The sequence below is a fragment of the Microtus oregoni genome, unplaced genomic scaffold (genome assembly GCF_018167655.1).
Source record: "Microtus oregoni isolate MIOR12 unplaced genomic scaffold, Mior012 000072F_ref0000427, whole genome shotgun sequence".
Lineage (NCBI taxonomy): Eukaryota > Metazoa > Chordata > Mammalia > Rodentia > Cricetidae > Microtus > Microtus oregoni.
This window is the reverse complement of record NW_024543979.1, coordinates 4,162,776-4,183,100: the sequence shown is the minus strand read 5'-3', so window position 1 is coordinate 4,183,100 and position 20,325 is coordinate 4,162,776. Positions and strand designations below refer to the sequence as shown.

Sequence of the window (20,325 nt, the reverse complement as noted above, 5' to 3'; positions counted from 1 at the left end):
CTTTGAGGAGAGCTAACAGTCAGCCACCGCTTCAGAGGCACAGAACCAGTAAAGTTGGGTTTTCTGAGTTGTCTTTCTCCTACACCACAACTGTTTAACAATTATCAAATATACAATTGTTTGACAATTATCAAATTAAAATTTTCTCTCAGGGCTTGAAGAGTTGGAACAGCAGAAAGCAAGTGTTGTTCCTCCCGAGGACCCTGGTTTGTCTCCTCCCACCCACGTGGGAGCTGTTGGGGGCACTGCATACATGTGCTGTACTGACATGCATGCAGGTGAAATACTCATATGAATAAAAGGAAAAGGAAATCTGTAAAAAATAAAAAAATCAGGAGGCAGAGGCAGGCCAATTAGGCTCTGTGAGTTCGAGGCCAACCTGGTCTACAGAGTAAGTTCTAGGACAGCCAGGGCTACAGAGAGAAACCCTGTCTCAAAAACAAACAAACAAAAAAAACAAACAACAAAAAAAATCCCTCCAATATGCTGACATATTATTTATAAATTAATGAACTACTATTAGTGAGCAGCGGAATAAAACAGTAATAAAAAGGAACTGGATCTAGTTTTAAAAACCCACTTCCTGTCGGGGTTCTATATAAAATAACAACTGGTCGGTCATATCTACACATCTTCCAACACCGTTCGCAGATCAGGGATAAATAGCAAACTTTAGCTTCCAGCTGTGTCACCACCCAGAATAATGGAAATCTCTATCATCTACATGAATTTCAACATCGGAACTGCAATTTGCCTTTTCTAATTTCTTCTTACTTTTTTCTTATCATTTGCAAACATCTTAATTAAATCAGTAAATACAACACTTTAATTGCCATATTAGCCAAGTATATTAAAAAATTCAAGCACACAGACAAACACACACACAAGCATGCACACAAACGAGCTGTTAATACGGACTGCAGAGTGGACTGGTCTGTCTACGGAGGTGGTCATGGTGGTAGGTGTTAACACTGACAAAGATTGTTTTATAAGTTGAATTTTCAAATTTAAGTCTATAATATTCTTAAGCATACTGACGCTTTTTTATAAAAACCAAAACCAAAACACAGAGATTATGTCTCCACTGAGAGATAAACGAGAGATTCCTTACAGCTCTACAGACATTTTCCTAATGACTGAAACCACTCACAGTGTGAATCTTCTTTGCTGTATGCTCCAACATTTAAGACCAGGAATGGATTTAAATTAGTGTTAATATTATAGGAATTAACATGCAATAGGTATTGATGCCTAAGTAATAAAAAGCGGCACTTCAAAGTCAAGAAATAAATCCTTTACTCCGAGAGAACCCGAACCATCATTTCCTGTCAGCAGGGACTTTAGCCTCGTGTCTTAAGGACCACCTTAACCCATCTGATCTGTCTACAGCTCACACGTCCCTTTAGAACGAGAACCTATTGGTGATGAGTAATCATGGCAGCAGTGCGGTATTTCTGGTGACTTTCTGATGGAATTACACAGAACACCCCTGGATGCTACTGCAGGGAGCCATCTCCACCAGAGGGTGCTGAGAAAAGTGTACCCGCGGTCTCTCAAGTAGCTCCTAACACCCTCTCACCGGCTCAGCTCTCTTTTCCTGAAGTAGGCAACGAGCTTTAGTTCTCGGTTGTAACACACATAAAACGATATAGAGCAAGACCCAAAACACAAAACAAAGCAAACAAGAGTAAGGCCACAGTGATAACTGAAATAAAAAGTACTTAATTGAAGTATTAAGAAAAGAAGAACTCAGACATAATCAAAGTATACTGCAAAGCAACTAGTCGGTAACAGTTGCTTTGAATTTTGCACCTCCCTCTCCACGCCCCCCATCCAATTTTCAGATTTAAACTCTTGGTGCATAGGAATTTGGGTATTTAGAAACTGGTGAATTAATTATTCTATGGTACTTGGTAAGTTCAAATGCATGTACTTAGTAGAAAAGCAAACTCCCTGGCAGGTATAGACAGGATAAAATAAAGACTAGGCTAGGGAGAAACAACGGCTTCCAGGTTACTCTCCTGCTGTAGCTTCAGGATAGAAAGGCACGTGGCCCTGCTCGGTTGTGAAGAAAATCCACCTGGCTTACACAGAGGATCCCTGCCTCGTGTCAGCTGCATGATGGGTGAAGGGTGAGTCTGTGAGCATCACTAAGTGCTCTTTCAAAGAGGGGCAGTTTCCTCACTTCCACCTCTAACAGGTCGTTACAGGATTAGTTATTCAGAATGCTCATCTGTTTAATAGTATGTATGTGTGTGTACATGACTACACACGTGTGTGAGCATGTCTGTGTTTGCGTGTGTGTGCGTGCATGCACATGTGCATGCCTAATTACAAGCAACAGAGCTTGCTTATTCCAAGATTCTTGACTGTGACTTCAGCACGTATTCATTTATTTTGGTTATTCTACTATCCTTCAAATGTTTCCTGAGAAACTTTCCTGTCAGTATCTATCTCTGGGCATCTTGGGGACATAAAGCAAGGGTATGAAACCTGCGAGTCACAACAGCAAGTGTGATGAGGCCAAGCTTGAGCTTCAGCACGAAACAGACTGCTATTAGTATTGTCAGAAAAAAACCCACATTTAAAATAAAAGGGAAAATAATGCCAATCAAATGGCTGCATTTCAGAAGCAGGGGTCAGGCCTACAGAGTGGTCCTGGGAAGCCCTGCAGCAGTGACAGCCTTGACAGCTCCTCTCTGCTGGGTATAAAGGAGGCGACTTCATGGAAGCAGGGTAGGATGTTCCTGAGTAGCATCCACATGACATCTGCCCAAAGTCAGAGGTTCACAGAGTCAGGGATCAGAGTTCAGACTGGTGCACCAGGAGTCAAAGGAACACCTGAATAGAAACCCTCCCCCTTCGCAGACTCTCTGCTCAGCCATGTGGTGTCTCCAGGGACAGATCAGTAGGACAGCAGGATCACCTGTGCAGGTGAGGACACTTCAGCTGAGTGTGGTTTCCTTTGGTTCTCTGTGCACAGAAGATGCTGACAATACCTTTTCATATTGCTTCTCTTTATCCGGGAGGAGGTCCTGAGGTGTCTACACAAGCAAAGCTATTTGCCTACAGCTCTATGTAAGAACAGGGCTAGAGTCTCTAGGAGGAAGCGTTGTGGGTTTTAACTATATGAAAACAAGCGTGAATGAATGCATGAATATAAGGAGGACCTATTAAGGCCTCAAAATAATTCTCTTTTCCTACTAACATGTATTACAAATACAGCATTTTTCAACTACTTGAAAGTAAAGAATTCTAACTTGAAATTTCTCGTTCTTTAAGTGTAACATGCCTGTGCTCTCCCCAGTGATGTCTTCCTGGGAAACAGTGACGGGACTGTGTGTGAGCCCTTGCACTAAGGCCTGCGCATCTCTCAGTTCCTGGGAACCTACCTAGTCTTCAGTTAGAACAGCACAGCCACGAGCTCGGGTTTTCGTTTTTTTTTTTTTTTTTTTAAATGTGTTTCAACTACATTTTAAGCAGGGAAAAAAGTGTCTCTGAGTTACAGAGTACGCCCTGCCCACATCAGGCGGCCTCAGGCTGACTGATGGAAGTGTCAAGGAGAAGATGCTTTGGGTAATACCTCTCCAGGGAAGAGACCTATTTCAAATTGTGGGGCTAATGGGCCAGAGGCACCATATTGGTATAAAAACAGGTTCTTTTCATTGTGCTGTTTGTGTTTGTTTTGAGACAGGGTCTTATTATGTAGCCCTGGTTGCACTGGAACTAGATCCGCCTGCTTCTGCCCCCCAAATACTGGGCTTGGTGCGTACCACTACTGCTCAGCTGAAAACTTAACTCTTAACACAATTCCAGTCCCATTTAGTTGGGCATGTTCAAAAGGAATCCTTAAAAAAACAAAACCAAAGACTGACTGGGTCCCCCTGCAGGCAGGCGATGGGCCCTTCTGCTCAGGCTAGCTGGTGAGATGAGGCTTCTGAAAATTTAAAGAGAAAAAAAAATTTCTTAATCTGTATATGCTCATGGATAGTTGGTAGATTCATATTCTTGTCTATCAGAATTTAAATCAAAACATGTGTGTGCTATCATCACAGAGCAATTGTTAGCCATCACCTTCCTGAAGCTTAGCAGGGAGGTGCCTATCACCAACAGGCAGTGTCGTGCCAAGAGAAGTCTGCAGAGTGGATTGGACCTTGGTCCCTGGAAACAAACCTTCTGCATTCAGATCAGGACTCACTGTTCTCCAGCTCTGCAGAGCTCATCTCTGGCTTCTCATTTGTGGAAAGAAGGCTACATTAGCACCCGCCAGATAGGGAGGGGTTACTGCGGGGACTAAATGAGAGGTGATATAGGTCTTAGTAACTGCTAATGCACATTATTACCATCACAGACATGTTAATAGCACAGTATGTAAGCTATGCAGGTCCACGTAAGAAGTCTGTGCCCTGACCCTGGCGACGGAGGCCTGTGTACATGGCTACTCAGTTTGACTCCTATGTCATCCTTTCGGCTTTTCTGAGAATTTCTAATGGAGATGGAAAAAAAAAATCCCTCACCCTTTCTTCATTTCCCGTGAGTATTTAGGACAGCATCTAGATTTATAATTTTGAAACAATTTTACCACCAACACAAACTCATTCCTTTGAATAACTGGAACGCCTATTTCTATTAGAGACTGAGACGTGAGCATGTTGGCGCATGAAGCACCAATTCTATAGGCTTCGACTTTATTTCATAGTTCCCTTTTTTGTCGTTACTATCAGGAAAATTAGAACTTAACTTAGAGGCATCAAATTTAGCTGCTTCATTGTTTATTATTTGAAGTTATGTGCATGTGTTGCCTATCTGCCTGTGGTATTTGTGTGGGAGTGTAGTTGCCCAAGGAGACCAGAAGAGGGCTCCTGGAGTTGGAGCTCCAGGCCTTTGTGAGCCACCATGTGGGTGCTGGGCACCAATTCCAGGTCCTCTGCAAGACCAAGTCTAACGGATGAGCTGTCTCTCCAGCTCACCGACATCATTAACTTTCACTTCAAACATGCTTGTTTCTCACAGTTTTTGATAATTCAGCTTTCAGGATTTAAGGGTAAGAGTTGGTGCCAATACATATATACATGCATACATACACATATATAGTAGATAATAATGGAATATTGTTTCCTATGCATAAACCTGTTAGAAATATCAAATAAAATAAGCATTTTCACTGCAAATTATAAAAAGTTTGAATACAGACTTGAGTCACTGCCCACATTGGTCATACTCCTCCAGCTTTCTTAGTGGCTAAGCCAGGAGGGTTCACATTTAAAGTCTTCAGTTCTGCTTCTAATATTCAGGAAGAGACTCAGAACTGGTCCCACTGTGTGCTCCAACTTCATGCTGACCTCACATGTTTCTTTACCAACACCCCTGTTATTATTTTTGAATGTTTCCATGCCTCTAATCAGACTGTGCCCTTGATCTTATATCCACTCCTGTGAGGTCTTGAGAACAGTCCAGCCCCTCAATATTTAAAAAATAACGACAGAACGACTGAGCTCAAGCATCCCCTTCAAGTCACCTCAAAATGATCTCTGCCCTGGGCCACGGTCTTGGCCTCCCAAGCAGTGACCTTTCCTAGTGTCCTTCCCCTCATTCCTTCCCTTTACCGCAACAGCCTAAACCACAGGTCCCACCACTGCCCTGAAGCTGGGAGCACCACCCTTCTTTAACTATGACAAAGCGCTAAATTCTTGGCATGGAATAAGGAGTCTCCACACTTGTGCCCAGATCATGATGTAAGGTACAAGAAAGAAAAAGAATACAATAAAATTAGGGAAAACATTTGCAAACCTACCATTGTCTTTAAAGAGTACTTGGGATGAAGAGTTTCCAGAACTAGGCAAAGTCATTCCTGTGGTATAAATTAAATTATTAGACATCTTATAAAATGGCCAGAACCTGTAGAAGTAAATTTTTTTCCTGAAAATTTCACACACACACACACACACACACACACACAAAAAAAAAAATCAATGTAACATTAAGGCAGCAATGTTTTCTGTGATTTTGACTGAGAGAAATGTCTTATCCACAAAGGGCATACTTACTATTTCTAAATAATAATTAAGTATATTTACTTGTTTGGGGCCACATATTTAACTCAAATGTGTTGTTTCTGACAATGATAGTTAGATATATCAAATGTGAAATATTTATAATGAAATGAGTTTAAAAACACTTGTCCAAATGTTAAACGAAAATGTAATATTCAATGAAAATGGATAAAATAAGAAATTCAGAAAACAAATAGATCTTAATAGGTTTGTTTTCTTCCTGACCCTGTATCGCCTATGTGAGCCCTATACTTGCTACATGGGTGGAGGTGGCCTTAAACTCTAAACCCTCTGGCTCTGCCTTACAGGTGCTGGGTCTGTGTGCCGCACCCTAGAGCAGCCTAGCCAGGCTTGAAGGTGGGCAGCTATGGCTTTCTTGATATTGGGGATGAACTTAGAGCTCGTGAGATCTCATCATATGTAAACATACTTTATATGTCATTTCCTAAGGTGCTCACTCGGTCTCTCTTCCCTACGTTACTCCAGGTTCACCCTATGGGATGACATCCTGCCTTTCACCTGCTCCAGTCTTTCCACTGGCTCAGGTTCAATTGATGGTGGCATGACCTCTCAAGGACGTGATGCCTCCACACACAGTCATGCTGCTTGCCAGGAATATCAATCAACTACAACGTAGAGTTCTCCGGTGACTTCATCTATTTTACATATCTCCAATCCAATTACAAAATGTCAGGTGATTAGGAATAAACTCAGGGTCCAAGAGAGAAATAAGCAGACTCTGAGGGCTGGCAGAAGGGGATCCTTCACTTGCTCTCCAGTCGCTCACATTGTGAGCAGCAGCCTCGCTTTCTGTGCTCCAACAGCTGCTCTTCTTCACTGGATTTCCCATGTAAGATGCACAAGGCAAAGAACTCTTGAACATACAGTGATGTTCAGGTATACACACACACACACGTTCAGGTGCACACACACATATGCATGCAGGTACACTTTCATGTGCCCCTTTAATGGGGACTGGGTCCTGCTATGTTGGGTTCTCAGTCTCTTCCACCTGGGATACAGGCGTACACCACGACACCCAGAGCCACTCAATTTCAAGACCTAGGTAATTAACAGAACCTAAGTAACAAGCTGGTAAAACTTGAAAAAAAAATTAACCAATAATTGCCATCTACCAAGCATAGTGGTCTTCATAAAGTTATCTAAGGCTCTGGAGGCTATTCTAATCCCTTTTCAACTAAAAGAAACCTATGTTGATCCTTCAAAAAAAAAAGCACAGCACTGAGAGCCAGCTAGCACAGGCTTGCAAGAAGAAGGCACAGAGGCAACGCAGAGCTGTGTGCCAGGCCCAGGTGCTCTCTAGGACGCCCAAGGCCGTGTGACCAAGAGGGAGATAAGCAGTACTAGCGTGAAGCAGTCCCAGGTTCGATCAGGGACTGACTTTTACTTGAGGCATTTTAATCTTCGCAGTATGAGAACTAGAATCCACAGCAACAGGCTGGCAATGAGCAAGGTTCTGTTCACTTCCCTACGGGAGAAAGCAGGAGAACTTGTAGTGCTGACCTATGACATACGCTTGGCCAGGGTCTTCACTGGATGATTCTGATTCCTGTTTCCTCCTCTGGGGGCTTCTATTTAAACTGGCAACAGACTTTGAACTAAAGAGGGAAGAGGAAGGCAGGAAGGGAAGTGTCAGTGTGAAAAGAATACGGTGAAAATGACAAAAGTCTAAACAAAAACAAAGGCACAAACGTGGGACTCCCAGTCTCTGCTGTGGGTTAGTCAAGCATGCTCTTACTTATTAAGCTTTGTGACTCCTGCCAGGGACTCTGGGTCAGGTCTCGCCATCGGGTACAGTGGTTTTCCCACCAGCTCCGCAAAGGCTGGCGGTAGGGACTCCACATTAACGGCCTGTTTCCGATGAGGATAGAGAGAGGCCTGACTGAGGTCATGGTAGGATTTACTCATCCCTCTAGGCTTCTCCTCCCATGAAGCTCTGCCATTCTTCTCTTTGGAACTGTTCTGCAGTGGCTGGTAAAGCGACAGCTCCGAGCAGGAGAGCCTCTTCAGAATCTCAGCTTGAACTGACAGGGGTCGGACGGCGAGCTTGCTGAGGGTGCTGCTGGCCAGACTGCCAGTGCTGACTGCGCGGCACATATTAAATCCTCTAACAGACTCTGCTTGCAGGCTCAGGCTCCTAAACGAAGCTCTCTCTACAAGGAAATAGGATTGCTTTACACGATGGAAACACTGCAGTCAGTACCTTTACGAGAAGAGTCGATTTAACAGGCAACATAGGGCGTGCACGTTTTAATCATCTCGACTGCCCGCACTAGCTGGGCGCTTTCAAAGTTGGAAACTGAGGGTTTTAAAAAGGAGTTAGAGGGTCCTGGCGTCCATACAACACTCCATCCTTTTTGCTTTCACCAGTCTTGGACTAAGCATTTCTTATCTCACCTACCAACTGTTTTTCATCCTGCGATGTTCGTGACTTAGGTCGGCACACCCCAGACTCCTTGTGGCTTTCCACGCTGACAACAAAATTTCTAAGCCTCTTAGAGTTTCGGCTGAAATACCAGCAAACTAAGAATGGGGAGAAGGGCTGATGGAGCAGAATGGGTTATGAGTCTGACAAAGCAGCTTTGCAGAGAGCTTTGCCTAGAGAAGGAATCCTTGATTATAATTTCATTTTTACGAAGCTGACTGCAGATGGAGAAGATGGCATTCCACTCTGGATACACAAAACCCAGTGAGATGAACACACCACAACTGTATGCTACATACGCTGTAGCTCAGCAATGCTGTTATAAGCCAAACACCCTCAGGGCAGGTTTTCATGCTATTACACCACTGTGCCAACCCCTCCTTCCCATCTCCACTTCACGATGAAGGAGGCACTGGAGCCAGGGACAGTCAACAGCCCCGGTCTTCTCCCCTCTGTGTCTACAAGCAAGGGACTGTCTAGGCTGAGATTTTGTCTTCTAATAAAGGAAGGCCAAAAGCCTTCTTTTAGAAGCTAAATTTAGAAACACTTCAGGCCAAGCCCTTGGTTATTCTACATCACTTCCGTGTTCTGACATTTGAAGCTATTAGCAAAGCCACTGCTTTACATGCGGATAAGGCCTAGGAACAGAGCTTTAAATGATGTTGTTGTTTGTGAGTTAGGCAAACCGTATCTCAAACCACGCTCTGGGTCCCACTCTAACTGGCATATCAGGGTATACTCTATCTGTATTAAAGTGTGACAAACATGTCAAATACCTGGGAAAATGTTGTGTTTCACTTATTTCAATTTCCAAGGTAATATTCATGCATCAGAATGAACCTTGAATTAACATGCCTCATTATCACCAGGGGAACAGGGGTTGCTTTCTATGATGAAAGTGGAATTCAAGATCTTTGTGTGTACTGAAGAATTCCAAGAATCATCTTAATCTCTGGATGGATAACAGTATTTCTATCTTTCATCTAAAAAGGAGACACTAACTCAACGGTAGCAAACACCTCCATACCCAAAACTGGCACAATAATGGCGATCCGTTCCACAGGTTCTGTCTGCTGAGCATGTCACGGACTGGTCCTTTCAAATCCACCCACAGCTCACTGCCTCACAGAGCCATGGGCCATGAGTATAACCATGGCTGACCTCATCGGTCCCACTGCCTTTATTGGAACACACTCCTGCATGCACCAACAGCGACAGAAAGGCAGCAGGAGCTGTAGTGTAACACGACCGCCGTGTTTCTGATGGAAGCTTACAGCCTTGCTGGCTTCACACACAGCCTGCGGCAGCGCCTTCTAATCTGCTCCTGCTCCTACTCCTCAGCATCCTTTACTACCTCATGCTGTTGACTTTCCTGTAGGCTCTTTGGGAGATAGACGCCATATACTGCTATTCATTAGTACTTACGGTTTAATGTAAGAGCTAAGTACATGATTTATTTCTTCGCTCTATGAAAGAAAGCTGTATGTAAACTCTTGCTGGGGTGAGGAGACCGATACTGCACCCCACAATGGGTTCTCACCATCATCTAATGAGGAAAGACACTTTATACTCTCCACCTATTTCCTTCTTTGGAAAACCGGGACTTAATGACCTCTAGGGATCTCTATAGAACCAGCATTCTCTAGTACGAATGCCCACAAATCTCCTGTGGATTATGCCAGGAATTTCCACTTGTTTAGTCCAGACAGGTAAATAAGAACATGGCTAATTTTAACACAACTCAAAGTGGGACATAATTCCTCTGAAGGTTTTATAAGATATGGGAAGGCATATAGACAATACCACCCTGGAGTGTTTTCTCCATGAGTAAAGGATATTTTGCTATTTGAAATCTGGAACTGAGTCTGTGAAATATTCAGAGTGCTCGTTCTTATGGAGAAAGAAAACGAGACTCTGAAAACTCAGTTCTTTCCTAAGGTCATTCACACACGACCATTCTACTGCTGCATGGTGCATGGTATGTGGTCCAGAAGCACACAGCAGAGCAGCGGTGTAGCGCCTGCTGCTGCTGATACTGCCAGTCTCACTATAAGGACCAGCGGCATCACCATTGCTGAGTAGTGGGAGAGAGAACTGACAGGGCAGTGGTGAGGACTGAACCCAGGCCTCGTGTATGCTAGGCAAGCACATTCCCACTCAACTCCATGTCCTCAACCCTGTCTTTCCGGACACCTTAATCCATACAGGTATGGACTCATCTGTACTTTGCAATGACCTTTTGATACATAGATTATCGCTGTGACAGTAACATTACAGATGGAAGAACTGAGCCAGCTTTTGTAGTGTGCCTGAGCCTTCCGAGTCTGTAGCAGTCTGGTTTGAGCATAAGCTGTTTTACTCGAGGTGAGAATCATGCATGACTAAGGCTCAACCATTCCCTTAATGTGAAAATCCAAAATCCAAAATGCTCTAAGAGCTGAGACTGCATGTTCACAGACATTTCAGTGATGTAGGAGGGACTTCTGTTTTGTGTTGATTTCATTGGTTAAATAAAGAAACTGCCTTGGCCTTTTGATAGGACAGAAAATTAGGTAGGCAGAGTAGACAGAACAGGATGCTGGGTAGGTGGTGGTGAGGCAGAAGCCATGGCTCTCCTGCCCGAGGCTAGAATCTTGCCGGTAAGCCACAGTCATGTGGTGATACCAGATTTATTAGAAATGGGTTAATCAAGATGTAAGAGTTAGCCAGTAAGAGGCTAGAGATAATGGGCCAGGCAGTGTTTAAATGAAAACAGTTTCTGTGTTATTATTTCCGGGGCTAAGCTAGCCATGCGGGAGCCAGGCGGGATGAAAAGCAGGCCTGCTTGCCTTATCACTACATTTCAGGAAGAGATTCAGTGCTCGGCTTCATCTGACGTCTCAGTCAGAACACTGAGAATAAACTCACCTGAGGGTCCATGAGTATGAAAACAAGACATAACAGACCCTGTTTTAAGTTAGGTGCCATCCCTCACATGCATCTCCTTATGTGTTTGCAGATATTCCAAACTCTTAAAAAAACTTCAAAATTAGAAACGTTTCTGGTGCCCAAGAAGTTTAAATGTTGGATACCCAAGCTGCATTTCATATGAGACACCGAGGAAAGGACCAGCTTCACACTCTCGTCTTGATTCCCCCTGCTCTGTCACATATAAAAAGATATGCTCGCTCACTGTTCAATTCCAGTTTGTATTGAACATTGACCTAAGTAGCAATGCTGATACCTTTAATCAGTGGTACTTTGTTGTACTTTAAAAAAAATATAAAAGCATAGACAAGTTTTAGGGAAGAAAAGTAGAAAATAAAAGGTAATGTGATAATAGCCATGGCTGTTCTATTTTAAAACTTATATATGAGGAAATTAAATGAAAATGCAGGTTCAAGTGATCCAACTTCTAAAGTCTGTGATTCTGCAGGTTCACATCAGCTCCTAGAACCTTATGTTAGGGGAACACATGATCTCCCCTGTGAGAAACATCTACTTAAGAGTTGGCATCCCACTCAATGCTATAGGAAACTTTTATAAGATTTCAGAATAAAAGCTCCAGAAGAATTCAGAAACATGAGTTACCAGTGTGTGCTATTAACCCTTCACTCAGATGCTTCACAGTGACCCACTTAAGCCTGTAGGGGTTTAGCAGAAAGAAGTGATTTCAAATCACCTTAACTTCAACATGTTGTTATGCAGGGTTAGCGTTCAGTATTTCAGCTCTGATAGATTTCTGTATAGAGCTGGATTGTGTTTGCAGCTGAAAACCCATTGTCCTGGTTGCTGTGGTTACTTATCAAAGCCACCAGATAGGGATGATCTCAAATATGACTAGCAGGTGCTAGATCTGCTGTTCAAATGCCCGACTGCACTGCAGGGCGGCCACTTCACCTGCCTGTATCCTGCCCTTGTTCTTTCCCACACGGATCTCCAAACCCAAGTCAGCTATCACCCATCGCTCCAGAGCTCAGAGCTGAGACCTTCCTCTTGTAGATGTGTACTCTAGAGCCCACATGGTATACACTGTTAAGATCTTAGCGATGGCTCAGCAGTTAGGAGCATTAGCTGTCCTTCCATGAGACCCAGGTTTGATTCCCAGCACACAGTATGGTTTAAAACCATCTGTAACTACAGTTCCAGAGAACCCGATACCCTCTTTGGGCTTCTGTGGGCCCTGAACACAGGAGGTATACAGATATACATTCAGGAAAAACACATACATATGAAGTCAAAAAACTCGTGAATAATCATTTCATAGTTATAAACTAAGACATGTTTACATCTTTTATACACTTTTTAAAGAGTCTATGCTCATCTGCAGCGCTGTCTTCCAAGTGAACAGAGAGCTGATTTGACAACAGCTTAATTTAGACATTTAACCAAGAGGTACCCTTACATTTTCACACTAAACAGTTTGTGAGTTTCTTTTAGAACTTGTGGCAAAAATCATGCCTGTATCCTGAAGTCACATGATGCAGCCCACTCTACTTACCAATGTCTTGGGCATCTTGGTTGCTCTGCCGTGCCCGCATCTGCAGCTGGAACTTGTGCTGGGAAGAGCAGAGGTGCAGCAGGTACTGGCAAGCCTTACTGCTGTCCGTCTGAAATGCATGCTTGATTCCGTCTGATGTGTTCTGAAGGGTGATTTTCTTCTTCTGTAAGATTAATCAGAGGTCTCTGTAACTAGGAAGCTTTCCTGGGACTTTACATGACCAAATATTCTAACCTACAAACAGTAAGTAGAGACATCTATATTTTCAATTATTATGTGTGAGTGTGCTTTAACTGATACCACATACAAATATAAATATAGGAACTATAATTCTATATCCAAACAAATTTAGTAACCATCACTTTCAGCAATTGTAGCTTCTATGTGTCCCATTCATCATCAAAGGAAATTTAAAAAATTACCTATGGTGGGAGCTGGAGAGAAGGCTCAAGGGAGAAGGCTGCTCTCCCAGAGGACCAGGTCTTACCACCTAGTACTTAGCTATAACCCCACTTTAGAGGATCTGATGCCCTCCTCTGGCCTCCAGGCACTGCACACAGATAGCAGTCATTCATGCAGGGTAACACTCATACACACATAATAGAAATGAACACATCTTTTCTTTTAAAAAAGTATCTAGGGTTACATAAGATGGTGTTCAGGGAAGTCTATATTTGAACATGTTCCTCCCAGATTGAAATAACTTTTAAAGATAACAATGTTTATCTCTGACTTGATAGGAATGTTTACAAATGCCAATAAAAACGGTAAGAGCTATGCATCCTCCTACATAAAGGAGGGAATAAGACGTTTTCAAATGAACAGTAATGGTGAGAGCTACGACTCAGTTAAGGAGAATCTGGGTGACATGAAGGCCAGGATGGTGGATATGGGAAGTTAAGGAAAATGGGCAGGGGTGGTACGCCCCTGTATGCCCAAGTACAGGGTGTGATGCGGCAAGAGATGACCTGAGTCTAGGAACTCAAGACCAGTCTTGGCAGTGTCACCACACGGTATTTCAGACAAAGAGACAGAAGGGGATTTAAAAAAAAAAAAAAGCAAATATGTGAAAAGAGAGAGAAAGATGACAGAACCCGAGACACCGAGTTCTTTAGCACTTAGAGATGCTAATTTTCAAAAGTCAAGAAAAGTAGGAAAAGCCGGGCAGTGGTGGTGCACGCCTTTAATCCCAGCACTCGGGAGGCAGGGACAGGCGGATCTCTGTGAGTTCGAGACCAGCCTGGTCTACAAGAGCTAGTTCCAGGACAGGCTCCAAAGCCACAGAGAAACCCTGTCTTGAAAAACCAAAAAAAAAAAAAAAAAAAAAAAAAAAAAAAAAAATTAAAAAAGAAAAGTAGGAAAATAAAAAAAATCAATTTTATCTGTTTGCTGTTCATTGAAAAATATATCTTACAGAAGAGGGCTTCCCAGAACCCATGGCCTGTGCTGAGGCTTGCAGACGATCCCTGGGCATCATCAGGCCAGGAGTCATGGCAAATGATAGGTCTTACTTATATGCCATTAGATTGCACTCTATTACCCATTATGCAAATTAGCCTCTTTTAGCTTTTCTTCAAAACGTAGAAATAGGCACAGAAAAGTCAAACTTAATAAATAGGAGCCCAAAGTTATGAGTGTCATCTTTCCTACATAGATTTATATTAAAGAGCTTTATAATGAAAAACCAATGTATAAACACTGGAAATAGAATGCCAAAATAGAAATAAATTAGAATAAATGCAATAAAACAGAGAAACCTTCTTAAATTTGAGGTAGAAACAGCTGCTAATGAGCCTCTGGGACTGAAGCCGATTTCACTCTGTTAAAAAGGAAACCCATCAAGTTTTAGAATGGGCTGAAAGAACAGTCCCATCAAGCCAGAATCTTGACTATGGGCACGCTGAAGAACTGTTCGGGGAGGTGGGTGCTTTTCTCCTAACAAACGCACCTCGCAACCTGTCCAGTAGTTCTGAAAGACACTAAGTGCACAGCCGCCAATCTGCTGCAGGACCAACAGCCAAAGGCAAAGAGGAGAGAGGACACAGAAGCCTGCTCAAGGTGAGGTATAGGTCCAGAGAGATTAGGAAAAGGGATATTATAGACAGTGTGCTGGCTTGAGAAATCCTGTCTTGAAAAACAACAACAACAAAAACAGAGAAAAAATTACTTTTCTGATTTCATCACCATGGAGTAGACATTAAAATCTAAAGCTGCAGGAAGCCATGGGCCGAGCTCGTAAAATTCAGAGGTGCCTGAATGTCTGCAACTCGTGTAAGAGGAACGATGAGAGATCACTCTTGAGTGTGGCATGGCTTATTAGAAGGAAGATCATTAACCTAGAAACATTAGGGGGATGGCTCCAGGTTAGGGATGTGGCTGTAGAGTGAGTTTTCATGAGCAGAAAGTTCACCTTGGTTGTACTTTAACTCAAGTTAACTGAGCATATAACTAGTTAGGAATGCATCCTATGCTTTGGAAAAAAAAAACAAATAAAATCTCAGGAAGATCATCTATAACTAAAAAGGAAAAAGAGCTTTAAGTCATACTAAGGTTTACTAAGAAAAATTAATAACTATGTCATAATTGAAATTGACTACACCAATTGAAAATATAACAGAGGAAGTTAAAATGGACATACTGAAAAGGAAATCTTCTTTGTTTCTCTCCATGGGAAGCGCAGAACCAAGGTACGCACTCCGTTGTGGACTTCAAACACGAGCACGCCTTTGGAACAGACTCCAAGCAGGATTCCTGTCTGTGACTTCTTCTCAGGGTGCACTCTGTGGAGATGAACTCCATACTCTATCAGCCTTTGGCAGACCTGTTGGAACACACAGACAGTATGTCCATACACAGTGCTGTATGGGAGGAGATGGGCGGGGTCAGTTGCTCAGCAGGGCAGTCAGGCTTCTCAGCAGGACCCACATTCCAAAAGAATATTCGCAATACTCACTTTCTATGGGGCGTGAAAACAAACCCACAAGGCAGCACTGGCTAAATACAGGGGTGCAGTGCCTAACACCTGAAGAGCTTTGTGAGCTTAGGTCACGCCAAGGGTACTTAGATGGGCCATGAGAAACATCAAAAGAACCAGCAAGCAACAGTAAGTCATGGCAGGAACAACTGAAAACATGGTCACGACAATGACAAGGTGGAAAGACAAACCCAACTGAGAAGTAAGTATATGTAAGGTATATGTATTCAAGGACTGGTACCTGTAAAACATATTTTGTTGACAGTCAGGTGTGAACGAGGTTGAAAAAGATTTATGAATACACAACAAAAAAGTTATATGAATGGAAAATAAAACATGAAAAAATGATAAGTAAAAATATAATTAGGAAAGAAAAATTAAAATTACAATGCTGGGCTGGAAAGATGTCAGTGGTTAAGACCACACACTGTCTTGCAAAAGAATGGAGTTTGGTCCCCAGCACCCATGGGCGACTCATGATGGCCTTAACTCCAGCTCCAGAGGCTCTGACATCTGCTGTTTCTATGGACAACTGCATTCACACAAGCATGCACACACATGCATGAGTGTACACACAAATAATAGTAAAAATAAACAGTCTAAAACCATCTTTAAAGAGCCCAGTGCTGCATCATTTTCACCTATCCTAAGGGCTAAGGAGAAAAAGGCAGAAAAGAACAAGTCACGAGGTGGAACAGGATGTGTGCTGCCTGCAGGGAGGTGGAAAAGCTACATCTATCTTCCTTTACAGATGCATGCTGCTAGTTATATTTAGCTCTTCTAAGTACTGAACACAATATTGGGCTACAAAAAATTGAGTTCACAGCTTGACTTTAAATGTGACTCAAACAAAACAACCCGTTCTGGCCTTCTTACCATACATCTGTGTTAAGGATGCTATAAATCAGTGGATCAAGTTTCTTCCTGGGTCTCTGTGGAGCTGAGGCATGCTGTTCTCTGCACCACGGACCAGCAAACAGGTGCATTCTTCCTGGGCTGCTGCACTGGAGCATGTTCTCAAAGCTTCTTTCAATAGAGATGTTTCCTACTCTGGAACTTAGCTCTATCTTTTCTATCACAAATCTCTTAACATGCAGGCTCGCAAGGAGCTAATGACAATCTCAAACTGAGAGCCAAGTTTTCTGCACCTCTGTGCCTATATGAACGAGCTGTCATCTAGAACAAGAACTAATTCACACCTTAAAATCAAGAGCAAGGAGTTCCAGAATAAGTGTGAACTCAATCTCACAACTACTCAGTAACCAAACTCATTCTTCCTTCTTTATGATTCTTGAGAGTGTGGACTAGGATAAAGACATGGAATTAACAGCCAGATAAATACGGATTCAGGTAAGAGTTCTGTCCCTCACATTGCTACTAACCTTGGAACAGCATGTTTTCTTTGAGCCCCATTTTCTCCCTCACAAAGGAGGATGACACTGCCGCAGCTTTAGGCAGGAATCAGCCAGAGGCTGCAAAGGGTCAGATATTGCACCCTAACTTTTAGATGTGTCCTCCAACTCTTGCTCATTTTGACCATGTGGTGATGTGGGATTCCCCTCTGTATGCTGTGAATTGTTTTACTCCTATTGGTTAATAAAGGAGCTCCTTCGGCCTACGGTAGGGCAGAATAGAGCTAGGCGATGGAAACTAAACTGAATGCTGGGAGAAAGAAGATAGAGTCAAAGAGACACGATGTAGCTGTCAAGGGAGAAGGACGCTGGACCCTTGGCAGCAGGCCACAGCCTCATGGAGATACACAAATTAATAAAAATGGGTTGTTTTAATACATAAAAGTTAGCTAGAAATATGCCTGACATCGGCCAAACACTGTCGTAATTGATAAGGTTTCTGTGTGATTATTCGGGTCTGGCTGGCCAAGAATGAAAGCACAGTCTCCGTTTACAATGTGGCACTGCTTAGAACTGCTCACCTCGCATACTTACCTTTAAGAACTCTAGCTCTGTCTCCTTCTCGGAGGCTCCTGCATAGGTGTTATGCAGTTTGGGCAACTCTTCTTTGATGTAGGATACATCAAGCTTCTCCATCACTCGGGCAGGCAAATAGTGCTCCAGGCGAAAGTAGGACATGCCGTGGACCTGGGAAGAAAAACGCCATGGTGAGCAGCTCCATTTGCCTATCTTAGTCAAGATTCTTCTACTTCTCCCTGCAGACCGCATCCCTCTCTTCCTCGGCGAGGCAGAACAGCTGCACTGATCAGCAAGTTTGAGGAGACAGTCGAGGGTATGCTAAGGTGGCCGTCTCTCATTTCCTGATTTTCTCTTAGGTCTCTTTCATTTAAGAACATGAAGCTTTGAATAGAGTTTCTCATAGTGACCTCTGCTAGGTTCCCAGTCTGTCATTATGTGGATCTGTGTGGTAGGCGGAGTCCTCCAGCCTGTTTGGTCAATATATCCTCTACTAAGTCTCTTTCTTTATTGCCAAGAACACAGGAGGCAAAGGGCTTGAAGCTAGACAGCCCTAAACTCCAACACAAGACAATTTTAAACATAAAAATAAACCTCACACTATGTGATTACACTGAGTCAACGAATGTGATGGGTGTGTGTAGTGAGCCAGGGCACTTTGAGGAACAAAATGACTTTTAAAAAAAATCATGACATCAACCATGATTTGGCAAAAAATAAGAAGAAAACAAAAGCTGCAGATGCAACTTGGTGGGAAATGCTTGTCTAGTATGCTCTGGCTTTGATTCCTAACAACAAATCAAAACAAAACAAAAGATAAAGAGGAAAGAAACCAATCTACCAACACGACATCTATCTCAGAAGAGAAAACCACTCCCACCTCTGGCTGGTAATCTCCATACTCCGCCTGCAGCGCCAGGGAGGCAAGCAGCAGGGCCGCCTCGTCGTCACAGTGCACCCTCTCCTCCAGGAGGTCTCTCCGCAGCTGCAGGTAATACTGATGGCAGGTGAGGTTGTGTCTGCGGAAACACGGGTGCACAGAGACACCTTGTCATGTTGAACCCTGGGATGATCTTGATTACAGACACAGTTTCCAACGGTTCTAATTAATATTGTCATGAAGCTTTTCTAAGGCATTCAAGGAACTATGAGATGGACCTGTGCCTTGCTTGTCTATCATCGGAGAAGCTTCTTCTCAGAGTAGATGGGAACTAACATGGAGACCCACAGATGGACAACCTGCAGGGAGTGAAAGACTCTGGAGCACTCAGTCCTACCTAAATGGGATGTTTTCAGCAAACCCTCCCCTCAGGGCTCAGGGAGCTATGTGGAAAGGGGGTGGAAAGATCCTAAGATGGATGATTCCAAGGAAAGAGTGTCAAACATACACAATAGGACGTGTGTACTTATAAGCCCACAGACACTGGAGCATGTACTAGGCCTATACATATACAACATGATGTGTGTACATATGAACCCAGACACTGGAGCATGTACTAGGCCTATACATATACAACAGGACGTGTGTACATATGAACCTAGACACTGGAGCATGTACTAGGCCTATACATATACAATACGATGTGTGTACATATGAACCCAGACACTGGAGCATGTACTAGGCCTATACATACACAACAGGTCAAGTGTACACATGAATCCACAGATACTGGCAGCATGTACTAGGTCTATACACACCCAACAGGTCAAGTGTACACATGAACCCACAGACACTGGAGCATGTACTAGGTCTATACACACCCAACAGGACAGGTGTACATATGAACCCACAGACACTGGAGCATGTACTAGGCCTATACATATGAACCCACAGACACTGGAGCATGTACTAGGTCTATACACACCCAACAGGACAGGTGTACATATGAACCCACAGACACTGGAGCATGTACTAGGCCTATACATATGAACTCACAGACACTGGAGCATGTACTAGGTCTATACACACCCAACAGGACAGGTGTACATATGAACCCACAGACATTGGAGCATGTACTAGGCCTATACATATGAACCCACAGACACTGGAGCATGTACAAAACCTGCACAGGTTCAAACCAGGCAGCATCCAAGAGCTGAGAGCGGGGAGGTCCCACCACGACCTAAGGAGCTGTCTGCAATTGATCCCAGCCTGCACAGGATAAACTGGCTTCTCCAATGGAGTCTCTCTGGGTACAGCAAGCATACTGCAGAGTAGGCCCTGCCCCAGAGAAGATGGCCAACACAAAACCAACTCAATGGTGTTTTTGTAGATTTTTATTCTCATTCTGCTTCGTTTGGGATTTTTTTCTTACTGATCATTTGCTTGTATACTTTGTTTCATGTTTTCATGGATCTGGTGTTTCTTCCTTTTGTTTGCTTCCATTTTTAAAGAGAGAAAGGGTGTGGAGTTGAGTTGCTAGGGAGGATCTGGGGTGAGCTAG

General features: G+C 43.3%; 1 protein-coding gene across 6 annotated transcripts in view; it reads right to left on the bottom strand.

Annotated features, from left to right (window-relative positions):
* Ptpn13 (protein tyrosine phosphatase non-receptor type 13) overlaps nt 1-20,325 on the bottom strand; it is a 192,181-nt gene that overhangs the window by 65,490 nt on the left and 106,366 nt on the right. For 4 of the 6 annotated variants that reach the window (XM_041642029.1, XM_041642031.1, XM_041642032.1 and 1 more), the window contains 7 exons: nt 18,762-18,900; nt 17,900-18,052; nt 15,618-15,800; nt 12,980-13,142; nt 7,813-8,227; nt 7,578-7,672; nt 5,795-5,851 (listed from right to left, as the gene is read on the bottom strand). In XM_041642029.1, the coding sequence (XP_041497963.1) occupies nt 5,795-5,851; nt 7,578-7,672; nt 7,813-8,227; nt 12,980-13,142; nt 15,618-15,800; nt 17,900-18,052; nt 18,762-18,900 (1,205 nt within the window). The remainder of the gene's footprint in view (nt 1-5,794; nt 5,852-7,577; nt 7,673-7,812; nt 8,228-12,979; nt 13,143-15,617; nt 15,801-17,899; nt 18,053-18,761; nt 18,901-20,325) is intronic. The other 2 variants (XM_041642033.1, XM_041642034.1) reach the window with 1 other exon arrangement.